This window comes from Nanorana parkeri, unplaced genomic scaffold (assembly GCF_000935625.1).
Source record: "Nanorana parkeri isolate BGI_ZX_2015 unplaced genomic scaffold, ASM93562v1 scaffold643, whole genome shotgun sequence".
NCBI classification, from domain to species: domain Eukaryota; kingdom Metazoa; phylum Chordata; class Amphibia; order Anura; family Dicroglossidae; genus Nanorana; species Nanorana parkeri.
Window position 1 is genome coordinate 179,437 of NW_017306911.1, and position 17,267 is coordinate 196,703.

The 17,267-nt window shown below is 40.3% G+C and overlaps 1 protein-coding gene across 1 annotated transcript in view; it reads left to right on the forward strand.

Moving 5' to 3' along the window:
- Positions 1 to 1,137: 1,137 nt before the first annotated feature.
- RAD50 (RAD50 double strand break repair protein) overlaps positions 1,138 to 17,267 on the forward strand; it is a 101,729-nt gene continuing 85,599 nt past the window's right edge. Inside the window, exons 1-4 of the mRNA XM_018563226.1 lie at positions 1,138 to 1,297; positions 11,564 to 11,647; positions 15,232 to 15,383; positions 16,653 to 16,838. Coding sequence (XP_018418728.1) covers positions 1,169 to 1,297; positions 11,564 to 11,647; positions 15,232 to 15,383; positions 16,653 to 16,838 — 551 coding nt within the window. The 5' untranslated portion in view covers positions 1,138 to 1,168. The remainder of the gene's footprint in view (positions 1,298 to 11,563; positions 11,648 to 15,231; positions 15,384 to 16,652; positions 16,839 to 17,267) is intronic.

The window sequence follows — 17,267 nt, forward strand, 5'->3', positions numbered from 1 at the left end:
TCGAATACATTAACAAAAAGAATCCCTTGTATTCATCACTCATCTGTAGATCCTCAAATCATCTCTGAATTAATGCTGACACTGTCCTTCCTTCTGGAGGGTGGCTGCTTTTCTTCCCTATGGTCCCTGTGTGTGTTGTAAAGTAGCCACCACTCCAAGCTCACTCCTGTGATGGACTACAATCTCACGTTTAGTTTATTAATTTGTGTTGAGATTGTAGTCCATCACAGGAGTGAGTTGATTGAATAATTGACTTGTTTCGAACTGGGGGGGTCCCTGCTTGAATTTTGGCAGCAGCGCATGGCCAGCTTTACACATAAAGATATATGCTGAGAGGATATGGTGGTATTTTAACACATTAAAGGTCAATTTCACTTTTAGTTAAGTTGTTATTTACACCCTCTTTCTTCCCTCATTGTAACCACTAGTGTGAAACACAGTCATGGCCAAAAATATTGGCACCCCTGCAATTCCAAAGGCTGTGCTACCAAATATTAATTGAGGGTGTCAATAATTTTGTCCAGTCCATTTTTGGAGTTTTGCATGGAATGTGTCAGATTTGTTTGTTTCTTTTCTGCCACTTTTTTTGTGTCATACCAATACAAACAAAATAAATAAACATGATAATGCCGAAAAATTTGTAATTGCAACAATTTTCTGGGCAAAGTGGTGCATTATCTGACAGAAATGCAGGGGTACCAATTTTTTTTGCCCATTACTGTACCTTCCTCCCCGCTCCAAAAATCTTCACTGTGCAACCCCTAAGTTGCTAGTACGAAATCCCAGCCGGGCCATGTGTCCAATGTGCACATGTGCTACTTGCCTGATCATTCCTATAGAGAGGGCAGTATTATTGCATTGCCCTCCTTGAGTACGACCTCTTCCATAGGAGTGTCTAGGGAACTCATGCCCCGTCCCCCAATGTGATTGGGCTTGTGTTTGGTGATTTGCCCAGAGCAGTTACATGGAGGTGGAGAAAGAGTACTCAGCCCTTTGTTTACATCAAAACATGTTTTATGCTGACACAAATGAAAAATGCTAATACTTCAATTATTTAAGTATAACCCTTAGTATTTTTTTTTGTGTTTCAGGATTTTGCAATCAGAAAAATATTGATTTGGATGTTTGCCATTCTTTCTTGACCTAAAAAAAGGACAAAACCTTCAAGATGTCTAAAATAGAGAAAATGAGCATACTCGGTGTGCGAAGCTTTGGCGTAGAGGATAAGGACAAGCAAGTCATAACTTTCTTTAAACCATTGACTATTTTAGTGGGACCAAATGGAGCAGGGAAAACTGTAAGTTGTTTTAAGGATTAGCATTTCAAAGGTTTAAGGTGAATGTAAACTGATTTGCTTACTTTTGAGCTGTTAAATAAACCATTGAAAGCATTTTATCATAGCTGATAAGTGCAAAAAAATACCTGTTGCTCCTTCCAGAAACCCAGTGCTGTCATGTGTTCTCTACAGTCTTGTCACAAGCAATCTATTTAGCCTTCCCCATTCTTTCCGTGCACTACAGAACATCTCCCCCCTACGTTTTGGAGAGGGAGAGGCATTCTGTAGTTCAGCAAAGGACAACTAGGCAGGCCCACAACAGAAAATTAGTATCTTAGTGCATTTCTGCCGGGATCAGCAAGTATTTTTCTGTGCTTGCAGGGTCTTAAAAAGATTAAACATGGGCAGATATGCTTGGATTGAAGAGATGTACTACATATTTCGTGAGCGCTCTCAGTGACAGGACTACATGCCTTTGTGAGGATGTTCTGTGCATCGGCGTGCACTGGTAACCTGGGAGTACAACACAGAAGACATGGCTCTGCTCCTCCAGAGAAGTCCTTTTTCAGTCACTTTCCACGAAGAAAGAGCAGAGACGAGTCCTCTTTGTGTTGTCTTCCCATATGGCCTGTGCGTGGCACAGGCATTGTTCTCAAGTCTGCCCAATTTCAGAAATGCCAGGTTATGCACGGGTGTCTGAATAACAGGACGTGCAGTCCCTAAGTATTTGATCAGGTGTCTGGATGTTTTGAAGTTCAGTGAAGTGGCACACTAGAAGCCAATTTTTTTTATTTTTTTAGTACAGGCCTTTTGTACTACTTTAAACAATTTCAATTGATCAAATGCCTGTGACTACAAGAATAAAAGTAATGGAAATATATTAATTGAGGTAGAACAACATTTTATAAAACTGTGGACTAAGTGATGAGACCCCGAGAGAAAGCACTTTCAATGATGGTGTACATAGGCTTCAATGTGTGTCTTTGTTTAAAATCTGTTAAACTGTATAGACAAAATGTTGCTTTTAAATTTTGGATAATGTTGAGAAGGTTTGAAATCCCTATCAAGTCATTTTTTTTGCTGTCTGTTACCTGCTGAGGAAATCTTCCTTCACTTCCTGTCCTAGAGCTGAAACAGGAAATGGGAGGATATCTTACCAAAGGGAGGGAAATTTCCATTATAGATGATTGTTGTCACAGTAACATTTGACACCATTGGAACATTTATTATCGCCTCTTGCTCTAGTGACAACACTAAAATTTGACATTTCCACTTTCTATTTCAGTGACAGTGGTCATCAGGGGACATAGACAGCAATAAAAACATAACAGAGGGTCTAAACCTTTCCCACTTTATCCAAAAATTGCTTTTACATACACTTCAACCAGGGATGAACAAGTACTAGCTGGCAGCACATGTACAATATGCTGAAGTAAGACATGGCAAATGTGTGACCTGTGTACAACATGTCGATCACAAGAAAATCTGACAGTATTTCATGACAAATGTGTAAATAATGTAATTTCGTTTCCTGGGCATATCCAAGTTAGTATTGGCTACCCATCATGCTATTTTGGGAGGCACAGCTGTTGTTTTAATAGGAAAAGACTTCATCCCACACACGCACAAGCAGTAGTAAAGTGCATTTGCAGCAGTATTAGTTATTACAGTTCTGCACTTGGGTATTTGCATGCTGGGAAATTGCAGATATTGTTAAAAATCCCAAAGGGCTTTTGAGGACCATAAGAGGCATTGCAAGAGGTATTAGATGCCATGGTGCATTGGTTGCTTCATCCTTGTGGCAGAGGAACTCTCTGCAGTTGCACAAGCTCATAAGCTTAGCATGTGTTTATTAGCTCACATGCTTAACATGCAATGTGGTCTGCAGGGCACTTTGTTGTTTCTTAATGGTGGTTTGCCTGGAAATATACTGTAGGCTTGAAGGTGGCCTATAGACTAGTAACCTGTTCTTACTGGACACACACATAGGGCATTGTTTCATATTTTTCAGCCACAAAGCTAAAGTTTGCACAGAAAGCACCAGAAGACAGAGGGTCACCTTCAAACAAATGTAACAAACGTGCCACCATTGGAAGGACACCCACATACTTTAAGGGACAACATTATCAGATCCAGCTCTTAGCTCAGTTGGGTCTCTAAGCCTGAATGGCCATGTAGACCAAATCCATTTTTTTCTGATCTTAGGCTTATTTGTCATGCTGTAAGCTTTTAGACCAGAAATATAGTGCCAATTTGGTCATAAGTAAAACACTGTTCTAGGCAAACATTATAAATGTTGGAGAAATTGCTATTTATTAGAAGCTGGTTTGTCATGGTTTCAAGTAACAAAATCATATTAAAACTATGATGCATAATACTCATTATAGCTGTTACTGCAGTTCTGAGCAATGCTTTTGTAATTTTTGTAAAAATTGTCATTTAAACCACATTGCTTACAGCAATGTCCGTCTTCCATTCCTTTTGTCACCATTGCCTATTGTTAAGCAACTTCCAAAGCTATTTCAAACTTGTTTCTGCTCTACAACCTATAGTTGCTGTAAACTTGAGCAACATCACCTTTAGTTTCCAAATCCACTCATGGTGACAATGCCCATTTACAATAATGCATTTTGTAAATGTTTCGGTGATTGAAACAGAAATGTAATAATGGGCTATATTAGACCTAAGTACCGTACACAATGCCAGTGCTTTGGCATGTAAAGGCATGATAATGAATTTGAAGCTTATACATTCAAGAAAGATGTGAGGTTTGTCTTCTATTATTTGCAGGGCAATAAAAGTGTATTACTTCATGGAGTCATTTCATTGATGGTGGAATTAAAGGAGAACTATGAGGTGAGTGCTTTTCACTCACCTCATAGTTCTAGCTGACCTGTGACAATGAGACTGTCACAGGTCGGCTCAGTAGATCAAGAAGTGTGCGAACAGATACCGGCGTTCGCTCACCTCTCGATCCTGTCACAGCTCTCTGCCATGACAGGGGAGGGTCTGGATTCCCCCCTCCCTGCTCCGATCCTCCAGTGCTGACTGGCGGATCGGACGGGGGAGTGGGCGGGTACAGCTGGCTCTGCCTCTAGATAGGCAGAGCCAGCTGTCACTCACGCAGCTGGGCGGATCCAGACATAATTGTCGGGATCTGCTTCAGCTGCGGCGTCTCAGTATACAGTGAGGTGTACTGTGGCCTCTCAGTATACCGCGAGCTGTAGCTCGCGGTATACTGAGCTTAGGGTGACGGGAGGGCCCTAGTTTGTGTCCTCCCGTTACCCTAAGGAGAACTGTGGGCCTTAACCCCATAGTTCTCCTTTAAAGTTATTGATTTAATCCAGAAATGAAATGATGTAGTAGTTAGTTACAAAAAAAATGCATTCTAAAATTTTATATTTCCAGCACAAACCTTTTTTGTTTTTCTTCTAGTTTTGGATAGAGTGGGGAAGGATTAGAACCTCTGTCAGTTTTTAACAGCTATCCAGGGCTGGTAAATGATGGTTCCATTTTTTTTTCTTTTTCTTTACCTCACTTCTGGGAAGTGTTGGAGACTTTCTTAAATGCTCCTTCCACCCCTTTGAAGGCAGTTCAAGGGTTAATCGTCGGCTGGGACAAACCACAATGTCAATTTTTAAAGAAAAATCTATTTATTTCTAATCAAAGACATACAAGAAACATTGCTGAACACACGGCTGACAGTTTACTGTCAAATGGTTAAAAACGATGTCTAGTCAAACTGACTTTGATCGGTGGTGGAATGGATAAATGTGCCCTTGGTTGGCTGTACATGTATCTCCTATATTTCTAAAGTCTGTAGGTTATTTGGAATTTTGATACTTGAATGTATCAAATTATCCTGTTTAGTAACGATAATTTGGATATGTCCACATATTCTTTAGCTGACTACAGTTTAGTCGACCCCTTTTGTTCTTTGTTAATCCTGTGTGTTGCAATTCTTTGAAAACTAAATCTCTCAGACGATATGCTCCCTCCGATACCATCATGAAACTAAAAACCACAGAGATATAAGTAATGCCAATCCTTTCTGTTTTCCATCTTTTTACTTATTACTATATTGGACTTAGTCCTTTTTCTGTTAATTACTTTTTTAAAACCAACTGTTTCTCTTGGTTGCTAAGGGGTTATCCCGATGCAACAAGGAAACCAAACATAACGATGCCAGCAGACAAGATTCATCTACGATCAACAGGTGAGAATGGCATATATACAGTGGGGCAAAAAAGTATTTAGTCAGCCACCAATTGTGCAAGTTCTCCCACTTAAAAAGATGAGAGAGGCCTGTAATTGGCATCATAGGTAGACCTCAACTATGAGAGACAAAATGAGAAAACAAATCCAGACAAATCACATCGGCTGATTTGGAACCAATTTATTTGCAAATTATGGTGGAAAATAAGTATTTGGTCAATATCAAAAGGTCATCTCAATACTTTGTTATATATCCTTTGTTGGCAATGACAGAGGTCAAACGTGTCCTCTATGTCTTCACAAGGTTGGCACACATTGTTGCTGGTATGTTGGCCCATTCCTCCATGCAGATCTCCTCTAGAGCAGTGATGTGTTGGGGCTGTCGCTGGGCAACACGGACTTTCAACTCCCTCCCAAGATTTTCTATGGGGTTGAGATGTGGAGACTGGCTAGGCCACTCCAGGACCTTGAAATGCTTCTTACAAAGCCACTCCTTCGTTGCCCGGGTGGTATGTTTGGGATCATTGTCATGTTGAAAGACCCAGCCACGTTTCATCTTCAATGCCCTTGCTGATGGAAGGAGGTTTGCACTCAAAATCTCAGGATACATGGCCCCATTCATTCTGTCCTGTACACGGATCAGTCGTCCTGGTCCCTTTGCAGAGAAACAGCCCCAAAGCATGATGTTGCCACCCCCATGCTTCACAGTAGGTATGGTGTTCTTTGGATGCAACTTAGCATTCTCTCTCCTCCAAACACGACGAGTTGCGTTTCTACCAAATAGTTCTATTTTGGTTTCATCTGACCATATGACATTCTCCCAATCCTCTTCTGGATCATCCAAATGCTCTCTAGCAAACTTCAGACGGGCCCGGACATTTCCTGGCTTAAGCAGGGGGACACGTCTGGCACTGCAGGATCTGAGTCCCTAGCGGCGTAGTGTGTTACTGATGGTAGCCTTTGTTACGTTGGTCCCAGCTCTCTGCAGGTCATTCACTAGGTCCCCCCGTGTGGTCCTGGGATTTTTGCTCATCGTTCTTGTGATCATTTTGACCCCACGGGGTGAGATCTTGCGTGGAGCCCCAGATCGAGGGAGATTATCAGTGGTCTTGTATGTCTTCCATTTTCTAATTATTGCTCCCACAGTTGATTTGTTCACACCAAGATGCTTGCCTATTGCAGATTCAGTCTTCCCATCCTGTTGCAGTTCTACAATTTTGTTTCTGGTGTCCTTCGACAGGTCTTTGGTCTTCACCATAGTGGAGTTTGGAGTGTGACTGTTTGAGGTTGTGGACAGGTGTCTTTTATACTGATAACAAGTTCAAACAGGTGCCATTGATACAGGTAATGAGTGCAGGACAGAGGAGCCTCTTAAAGAAGAAGGTACAGGTCTGTGAGAGCCAGAACTCTTGCTTGTTTGTAGGTGACCAAATACTTATTTTCCACCATAATTTGCAAATAAATTGGTTCCAAATCAGCCGATGTGATTTGTCTGGATTTGTTTTCTCATTTTGTCTCTCATAGTTGAGGTCTACCTATGATGCCAATTACAGGCCTCTCTCATCGTTTTAAGTGGGAGAACTTGCACAATTGGTGGCTGACTAAATACTTTTTTGCCCCACTGTAAGTGCCTCTCACCTGTAGAGCAGAACGTCCTGATGAAGCCCCAAGAGGAGGGGCGAAACGCGTAGACGCCGCCTTCAAAGATTAGGTGGATGACCCAGAGACTGCCGGCTGTACAGCCCTAATATTTGGATTAAAAGTAACGAGGGGATTGAGCCAAAAGAAACAGTGCTGGCTTGGATCACCAAACACCTGGATATCACACCAACCAAGGGGAAACCAAAAGGACATACAGTGATCAAAAAGCCACAAATAGCTCCACGTGGAGGAAACCCGTGAAAGGAAATCGAAGGACTGACCGAGAGGTCATGTGAGTAGACCTGCTGTTCGGCTTCAAATACGAACTAGCAGAAAGCTTAAACTACAATCACTGTTACATATGAATGATCCCCCGATGTAAAATGTTTGGAAAACTTCCTGAGTACCAATGATCAGGAAAAACAAAGCACATCAGAATATGCACTAATCCCACTAAACATGAAGATACAATTCCAACAGCTTTCCAGTTTTAATTGAAAGCATCCCCAAATAAAAATAACGGTCACAGATCAACTCACTGTCGATCTTAGACAACTCTGTGGTACGGTTTTCAAAGAATTGCAACACACAGGATTAACAAAGAACAAAAGGGGTCGACTAAACTGTAGTCAGCTAAAGAATATGTGGACATATCCAAATTATCGTTACTAAACAGGAATAAATAGATACATTCAAGTATCAACATGCCAAATAACCTACAGACTTTAGAAATATAGGAGATACATGTACAGCCAACCAAGGGCACATTTATCCATTCCACCACCGATCAAAGTCAGTTTGACTAGACATCGTTTTTAACCATTTGACAGTAAACTGTCAGACGTGTGTTCAGCAATGTTTCTTGTATGTCTTTGATTAGAAATAAATAGATTTTTCTTTAAAAATTGACATTGTGGTTTGTCCCAGCCGACGATTAACCCTTGAACTGCCTTCATCTGCAAGACAGTTTGCATCCTTCTTGTTTTACCGTAAGCTTCGGTTACAGGCGGGGTTGACTAACTTCCCAAAAAGGGTTATCCACAAGAGCTTGATATCTCCAGGAGTGAAACAAACCCAGTATCACGTGTATCCTTCCACCCCTTTCTCTGAGCTCTACTGCTACCAGTCTTTGATGCCTACAATACTGCCTAAGAAGCCATATTCCATGTAGCACTCATACTATGGATTATAAACAGAAGACCTGGCTCATATGATTTGTGCTAGTGTTTTTTGAAGCTCACAGGGCTGCTCCTAGGTGATTGGGCCTTTTTCTGAGTAGAGATCAGATAATACAGTATGTTAGCCTAATGTAAACATCTGTAGCACCTTTTAAGGTGCCCATACACCTTGCGATTATTGTACGATAATCGCAAGGTGTATGGAAGGCGTGCGACCGTTTCTACTGTAAGGTTGCACGTCTTTTGTGGAAGGAGCATGCTAGAAAACCAGCTAGGAATTGTACGATTGTCGGCGGGTTAGTGGCGTGCTCGTTCGACAACTGCGGAACGGGCCGGTGTGCGCACGCGCACACTGCCCGTTCAGCATTGCGGTCAACGGAAGCCCGCCCCTCAGCGGGGCGGGCTTTCGATGATCGCAAGTACGATCTGCCTGTCCAAGATGGGCAGATCGTACGAGCTTTTAATTAGCTTACAACCATCGCAAGACAAAAGTAAAGGGCACCTTTACAGATGTTGTGTGTCCAAGAACAGCACTTTCTTTCGTGATATTGGTTAATAAGCAGTGATTTATGAGTAGACTCTTACTTATCGCTGTCTTTGGGTGTTGAGCAGGCTCCCTCTTATATACTTTCTGGCACTTTGTAATGTCAGCACAGAGGCTGTATATGGGAGACAACATGCACACTCCTAGTGACATCAGTAAAAAGAGATTTTGCTGATAAAGTTTTGCTTATTTACTGCTGTCATGACAAATTGTTGCACATCTTTTGCTAAAAAAGACATAACCTTATAAATATACATATTGGTATAATATATTAAAGACAACAAGCATTAATTTAGTACATTTTCAATATATAAGCTGTCTGCAAAGTGTTAGGTTAAGTAGGCTTATTATGGTAGGTGTTCACATGTTTCTGTTCTGCTTTGTTTCATAAACATTCTTTGCGTCAAGGCAGCCATTTCATTTGAATGAGCTTCTGGTGCATCCAAATGCACCATAAAACAGACCTGAACCATTTTAGCAGAACAGTGCACCACACTCAATCTGTTAAGTGAAATTGGTTTCACCTTGACTAAAAGTGAGAAGCCCCAGATAGCAAATAGACCTGACAGGTTCATTTTACCTGGGAAACTTTTGTTGCTGACTGCCATAATTAAATAATTATTTAGGTTGAAAAGAGACATCCATCCCTCAAATTGATCTGCTCACGGAACAAGGTTAAACTGCGCAATACTACAATACATATAGTATGTGTGAATGGGTCCTTGATGACGTGAAATGTAAAAATACAAATAGACTGTGCTTCTTTGGTCTCTAGTGAGGAACTGTCATTCTCACTGTCACATAAGGGTGATGGCACCTATTAGATCCCACAAGGCGGGCCTGTTGCCCGCTGCAAGAATTCAGGAATTTCCCATTGTGCAATTGTTTGCTTTTACTGGACACTATAGCCAGTGGGAGTGTATTATATGTGATTGTCATTTTATTTGACACACTGTAATTACATTTTTTTGACACTCTGACCAAAGCAAAAGGCAAATAACAAAAAAAAAAATCCCTCTGAAAATCCCAGCTGCACATCTGCAGAGTGTATGACACAGCAATGACATAATCATCTTCATGTATGCATGTAGGCTAGTAAACAATAGCAGTGATGCAACCCTGGGAATCTCCTAGAGGAAATGGAGACATTGTGTCTGAAACAGCTACATCAGCCTGAACAGTAACAAAAAGCTTACCTTCTATTGAATTTTTTTTTTTCCTACAGAGGTTGGTTGCCACACTTTGAGTAATACCTATAAGCATTTGATGTGGAAATTCTCACTTCTGACACGCCAAGTAGATTTTCCTAATTTCTCGTTTACATGCAGCAATAAAACTATCACATACTTTATTGACAATGACAGGCACACAGCTATATTTTCTGAAATAAGACATCTTGTGAAATTAATTTCATGTTTATTAAGATTTTTATTGAAAGAATTTTCCACAAAAGAATTTTCCACAAAAAATAAATAAAAAAAAAAAAAAACACCAAAGGAAAACAATGACAATAAATATACAGTCAATATTTTAAAATAAAACAGAAAAACAATGTTCGTATTACTCAAAATAAGACTTCATACAATACTATAGTGAACATCACATCTAGAGTAAGAAGCAAAGGTGGAATCCTGAGCAAGCTTATATGACTTATGTAGCATACCTGTAGATAGATATAGGAAGTGTGAAAGGAGAAGAAAGAAAAAAAAATGTCTTTGGAGTGTGGGAGGCAACCCGAGTACCTGGAAGAAATTGACGCAAGCACAGTGAGAACATGCAAACTCCATGCAGATAGTGCCCTGGGCAGTATTTAAACAGTGGACCACAATGTTGCAGGGCAGAAGTGCTAATCCATGAGTCGCTGTATTGTATAAATCTATACTCGTTTAAGATGTTCGTCAAAATATAAAACAATGTAAAAAAAAATACACAAAATTAAAAATACCATTTAAAAAAAAAAGTGCATGCTTGTAAAACAGTATTCAAAGTGTTTGTAAAGCCTATTGATAAACTTCTCAAGTTTGCTCCAGAATGGTCTGTTACTATTTAAAAAAGTCTGTTTTATATCTATTAAATAAGTGCAAATAATACCTCTTGATCCTGCCAGAAATCCAGTGAGCGCCTAAATTCCTGTACAGTCTGTACTGCTCTCAGGAGTGTTATTGGTTCTGCCCAGTTAATAGTTAGTTTGTTAATTTGCAATATATTATATTTTTGGGTTTAGATACACTTTAAAGAGACTCCCTTGGAGGAGAAGGGGCAAACCACTCCAGGCACCTAGGAGATATGTGCGTTTTAACTGTTTTATATGTTTTCCTGGGGGTTAGAGAGCCACACATTTCAGTGTCAAGGGTGTTAAGCATGAGAAGTTGTAAACCTTGAAAAGCGTGGAGAGAAAAAAATCGCTAGGGTTATTGTATTACAAAAGGTTTATCTCTCAAAACATTATAGTTAACCCTTGATGTGTGTTGGTTTGGTAAATTTATGTCAGAGACACAGAAGGTGATCAGCAGATGATTCTGCAAATACCAACAGTGACAAGGCATCAGCAGAAGGACATACTGTAGCTGTGCTCCACTGTCAAAGTCTGCAGGCTCTGACCTTCTACTTCTCTATCGAATAATTAGTTAGAACTTTTACTTTAATAATGTTTACTTTTGACTAGAATGTTCTACTTAAACCTGTTTTTTTTTTTTTTTTTTTTTGCAGACTATTATTGAGTGCCTCAAGTATATCACCACAGGTGACTTTCCACCTGGATCTAAAGGAAACACGTTTGTCCATGATCCCAAGGTATTTCTCATATTCACAGTATTGTTTCTACGTTTGGTAGAGCTTGAAATTGCAGACTGTTTCATGTTCGATACTTTTTTAGAATAGCAATTGGGTTTAGTAAGCCTGTTATGAAATTGCCAGATATTTTCACAGCAGACAACCATGCAAAATATACCAAAAGAACCACAAAGGTTTTCAGTAAATTAGACGATTGTAATAAGCTAACTATGGTGCAGTAATGAACTAGTGTCCCAGTGTTGGTTCAAATATATTTTAATAGGGAAGAGCGCAGTGTGCAAAAGAAGGACTTCTATGGGAAAAGTTTGGAAGACATAGGGTAGGCACGGCAGGATGCCCATTTTAAATAATGCCATCCAACCGAACCCTGACCTTGACCACTGCTTCAGGTTTTGTGTGTTTTTTTAGTTAAAAGCCTAACAATGGTTGGTACCTGGTAGTTAGTCGTATAAGAGTTTGCGACTTGGAGAATGATGACACCCAGGTGTTTAAGACGAGGCTGTTTCTAGTAGAAGGCTGTAAGGTTACTATAGAAAGTAGAGGTTGCAAACTCTCGCATCAGTGGCGGAAAGGCCATTTAGGATTTGTAATGTATAGTAACAAGTCATCATCGTGTAGGCTTTTCTACACCCTTTTTTAAAAATTTATTAGAGAAGGCACATGGGGAGATGGGTCTTGCATGCATAATTCATAAGGATGAGAGTCTTAAAAGTGTTCTTTTCCTCGCAAAGAGAGACAAAGTCAACTGGGTTTTAGGGCTGCAGCTAACGATTATTTTCATAATCGATTAGTTAGCCGATTATTGAGTTCGAAGTTTAGAACAGAGAGAGAATGTAGAACTTGTGATGTTTGGCATACATTTTTAAGGTCAATGTTGATCAATGCCTAGAGCTGGCACATAAAGAGGGGTCTTTCCCATTTTTCTAGGTGAGTATGATGTGTGCTTCTTGCAACTGCTTGGGGAAGGGACAAGTTTTTATAATAGAATTAAAGTTTTTTTCAAGATGGGTAGAAGGGGATCATGAAGTAGTTTTATATAATGCTCCAGTGTACAGTATGTATCTGAGCCAGGACTGTTTCTGGTGAATAAGGAACAGATCGTTCCAGAAATTTCTGCAGTTGGCAGGGACTTGATAGCATCATCTGACAACTTCGGAAGCCCTGTGGACTGCATATACACCTGTAGGTCTCGCTCCAGCGGCCTATTCTCTATATGGGAGTCTGTTGAGATGATATTATAGGGGGATGAGTAATAGTGGTGAAAAGCATATGCTATTTTTTTTTTTTTGAGGTGCGTACCAGACCCTGTTTGGAACAATTGATCTTGGAGACAAAACTATGAGAACAATACCATTATGCTTAACGTTACATTTCTGTAGAATGTGTCTCCTTGCATTCATACTATTATTTCTTCCTGCATAATTTCTTGCGTGTTGCAGTTTCCATTTTCCAGTAAATGTATCTCCAACTGGTGTGCATGGAGCTGTGTTTTGTATTCATTTAATCAATAAAATACCCTCCCTCCTTTTAAAAACATATTTAGGGCCCATTCACCTCGGCCCGGTCTGCTGTAGTGTGTTAAATGTGGCACGTTAATGTGTGTTGCTTCTATTCATTTAAATGAGCTGCACCATACTATGCACGTTACCGCGGTGCAGTGAATGGGTCCATAAGGAAACCTGTACTGAGAGAGAAATTTCAAGGCTCCCATTGCCAACCTCCCTCTAAAAATGCTAGCTGCCTGGCTGCCTTTTGCTATGGTACTTTCTTGGTCCCTGACCTGGCACAAGTGTGCAAATTAGAAAGCAGAGCAGCATACTTGTTCCAGGTGAACGAAGTTACTTCCTCTATACAGGTTTCTATCAAAATGCATGAACAAAGTGTCTGAAAACTGAACCACAATACACAGAGTGCTTAACATATTAAAACTTGTACAATTCCAAGAGTAGTGTAAATGGGTCCTAACAGAGGTGAAGGCTACATGTCTTCACATTGGAAAGGAACCCAAACCCCTTCTTACAAGGGACTTTGACCCCATGTTGATGCAGGCTAAGACTTGTGGTGGGGGGATTGACACTTATCGGAAGCCACTTACTCTGGAAGCCACTTTATAATAAGGGGGCCCTTGGATGTCAACCCTCCCCCGCCCCTAATGGGTATTAGTACGAAGTACATAAGAACCCTTGCTACTCATTCCTCTAAAATAAAAACACCCACACTGTGACAATCTTTTGTATTTAAAACAAAAAGTTAACAATACCCCCCAATGTAAATCCAATGCTTGTCAGTAATGATCACAGGATGACCCGTCTCCTGACTATGTTTATCTGTTGCACTCCTGCCGCAAAATGACAGATCCCTGGCTGACTGTTGTATGTCTACAAACAGGCCTGGGTATCACAAAATTTAGTCAATAAAGTCACTTAGGATCCCCAGCTAGTTTCTTTAGGCTTAGTTCCCAGCTGTCCGCTGCAGTGGTAGCAAAAAATATATAGCGCGCCGCTTGTCAAACATAACAATTGGACTGTAGGAGACTACAGAGCACCGGTGCTGCAGTGTCCTATTTCAGTGGAAAATTTCAGTGGGATTAAAAAAACATGCATTCAGGAGGCCTTTAGTGTCACCTTCGTACTCTGGGCAGCCGCTATTCCACCGCCTTCGGAAAACCAATCTACTGTAGATCGCTTTTCAGAGGGTGGTATAGACTGCAGCCTGTGTGAACAAGGCTTTACAGATGCCAGCTGGCTGGGCATCTGTCATTTCTGGTGGTAGCGATACTGCCGCAAAGTGAAAGATCCTCGACTGATGATTGTTTCGTAACATCAGCCGGGGGTTTCCAGCAAGTGAAGTGGCCAGATATGGCCACTTTGGATGTTTGCCAAACTTCAAGCTGTGTTCGGGTTGAACTTGTGTTTAACCCGAACCTAAAGCTCATCTCTACTGGTTTACACTTTTTTGTTTTAAAATTAGTTTTCCTGTAAGAGCGGGAAAGTTTATGTTAAAATTGCATGTATTATGTATTTCTTTATCCATCATCTCTATAGCAGATGTATTTTTGTCAAAATGCAGCAGAATGTTGCTTTCTTTGAATGAAAATGTTGAGATGGAAGCATTGCCATTGGCTATAATGGCACAGGTCTCATCATGTATTTTGTCTGCAGTTTCTGGTGACCTTACTAGTGATTGGCTCTTCCTCCATTTTCCAATCACAGCCCTGACCAAACTGCATTATTTTGACTGCAGTGAAGAAAGTAAATGGTCAGGACTTTTTTTTAGTTGCTGGAATAGTAGGTGGTAGAGAAACGCATATATAAGACTGTGTACACTTACATATTTCTTTTTTATCAGTCTTTTTGGATACACTTGACACTTTAATGTGCTGTCTTAAACCACCATATTGAGTATTTGTTTAATCTACACATGTACCAAGAACATGAATGCTTAATTTTTAGTGTGTTTTTACGTGCTTTATGAACACATGCAGTAAATCAGAATGAAGCACTCCAGTAAGCCGAAAGCAGCAAGCATATAACAGTGGCAAAATACTACTAATAAATACGTAAATGGAATTTGCTGTTCTTCAGGTTGCTCATGAAACAGATGTTAGAGCCCAAATTCGTCTTCAACTCCGAGATGTCAATGGAGAACTTGTGGCTGTGCAGCGGTCTATGGTGTGCACTCAGAAAGGAAAAAAAACAGAATTTAAAACATTGGAGGGCGTGATAACAAGAATGAAGTAAGGCCAAAATCTAGAAACACAGCTACATAAATCTAGTAGAACAGCACTATCTCTCTTTGTGGTTTATATCACTGTGCTCCCTCTATTGTTTGACATCCATTACGTAGGCAGACTTTTCTAAGAGTATAAAACCACTCTCTGTGTTGAACAGTTGGAAGAGGAAGAAAGTTGATAAAAAATGGTGGACCAAAAATGTGTTGCAATGTTTTTAATTGTGGAGGGTTACTGCATGTTAAAGGGAACCTTATAGGTTGGGTCAATTGTGTTTATTATTTGTTTTTTGTTCATACTGGTAAGATATGTAAACTAATAATAATCCTGTCCTCAAGGGGTTAAACAGACTCTGTTCAGATTTGTCGAGTCAGTAAAGTGGCCAATAAACCCCCACCCGACACACATGCCGTGTTTCCGCGCTCCGCTGCCCCTCCTACGGGCCCGGGACTGGCATCTTGGGTGTCGGTGGGAAGCTAGGGTGGAGAGCTGTAAACGTCCGTTCACCGATCTCCTTCCAGTTCTATGGAACCGGGAGTGACGCATATTGCATCACTTCCGGTCCCTGAGCTGTCATTGCTGGGCTCCTAAAGCCCAGCAATAAGCTATTGAAGTGCGATCTGCACTTCAATAGCTTATTTAGAGTGTAAAGGTGATACTAGGGGCCTTTTTTTAAAAAAAATCCCCTGCAAACACACGCATTGTCACATAAACACACGTCGGGTGCACCTACGTACTAAAACGATGATTGCACTACACATATTGGGTATCACCGCACACGCCAGAGTGAGAGCAATAATTCTAGGCCCAATATTTATGCGTATCTCTTAAAACTGATGAGCTATAGGGTCTTTTAAATTGTCTACGGACTTTTTGGGGTACTGAATTCTGTCGCAGTTTCACGGACACACACAATGTTTAACCTGGGCATGTTGGGTATCTATTTACTCGTAACCTCATCTTTTTATATTTTACCCAAAAAATTGTTTTATAGAGTGTTTTGGGGCACTAAATTTAACTAAAGTGCATTTTTCACAAAATTGTTGGGTTTGATAAGTTGCGCTAATGTTGGGCAACATAAAAATTTGGAACTGCCATTATTTTATTCTTTTGGGTCTTAGCTTTCAGAAAATATATAATGTTTGGGGGTTTTAAGTAATTTTCAGGCCTAAAATGTGGATTATAACATTAAAACAAAAAATGAAAAAAGGCCTTTGTCCTTAATGGGTTAAATTATGTACTATATGATTCTACTTTGTTTACATTTGTTGCCAGGCATGGAGAGAAAGTCAGCCTTAGTACAAAATGTGCAGAAATGGACAGAGAGATGATCAGTGCATTAGGAGTGTCTACTGCTGTTCTGAACAACGTCATCTTCTGCCACCAGGAAGATTCCAATTGGCCTCTGAGTGAAGGGAGACAGCTGAAGATAAAGTTTGATGAGATCTTTTCAGCCACCAGGTAGACATTTTTATCTGAAATTCTTACAAGGTAATGGTGATCTTGACGATTGCCATTTCATGAATCGTAAATCAAGAGCCACCAAAACTGTGCTTCTCTACTCTGGTATTTATTCTGACTGCAACAGCCTCCAGTAGTTTTATGCTGGCCTGCTTTTTTTTTTATGCATCTTTTGTAAAGATTGTCATCAAAAGTGTGTCTTTGACAAAATGAAGTCTACTAGATATACCATCAAGCAAAACTGAGCAGTTACCAGAGGGTGCTGGTAATTAACCTGCTGGTTTTCATTCTGGCCTTCTAAAGCAGTGTTTCTCAACCTTTTTTTTCAGCTATGGCACCTGTAGGCAACATCTTAAGGCACCCCAGACTAAAATGTAAAAAAAAAATAAAAAAATAAAAAATGTAAAAAATGGAATTACCCCCCCCCCC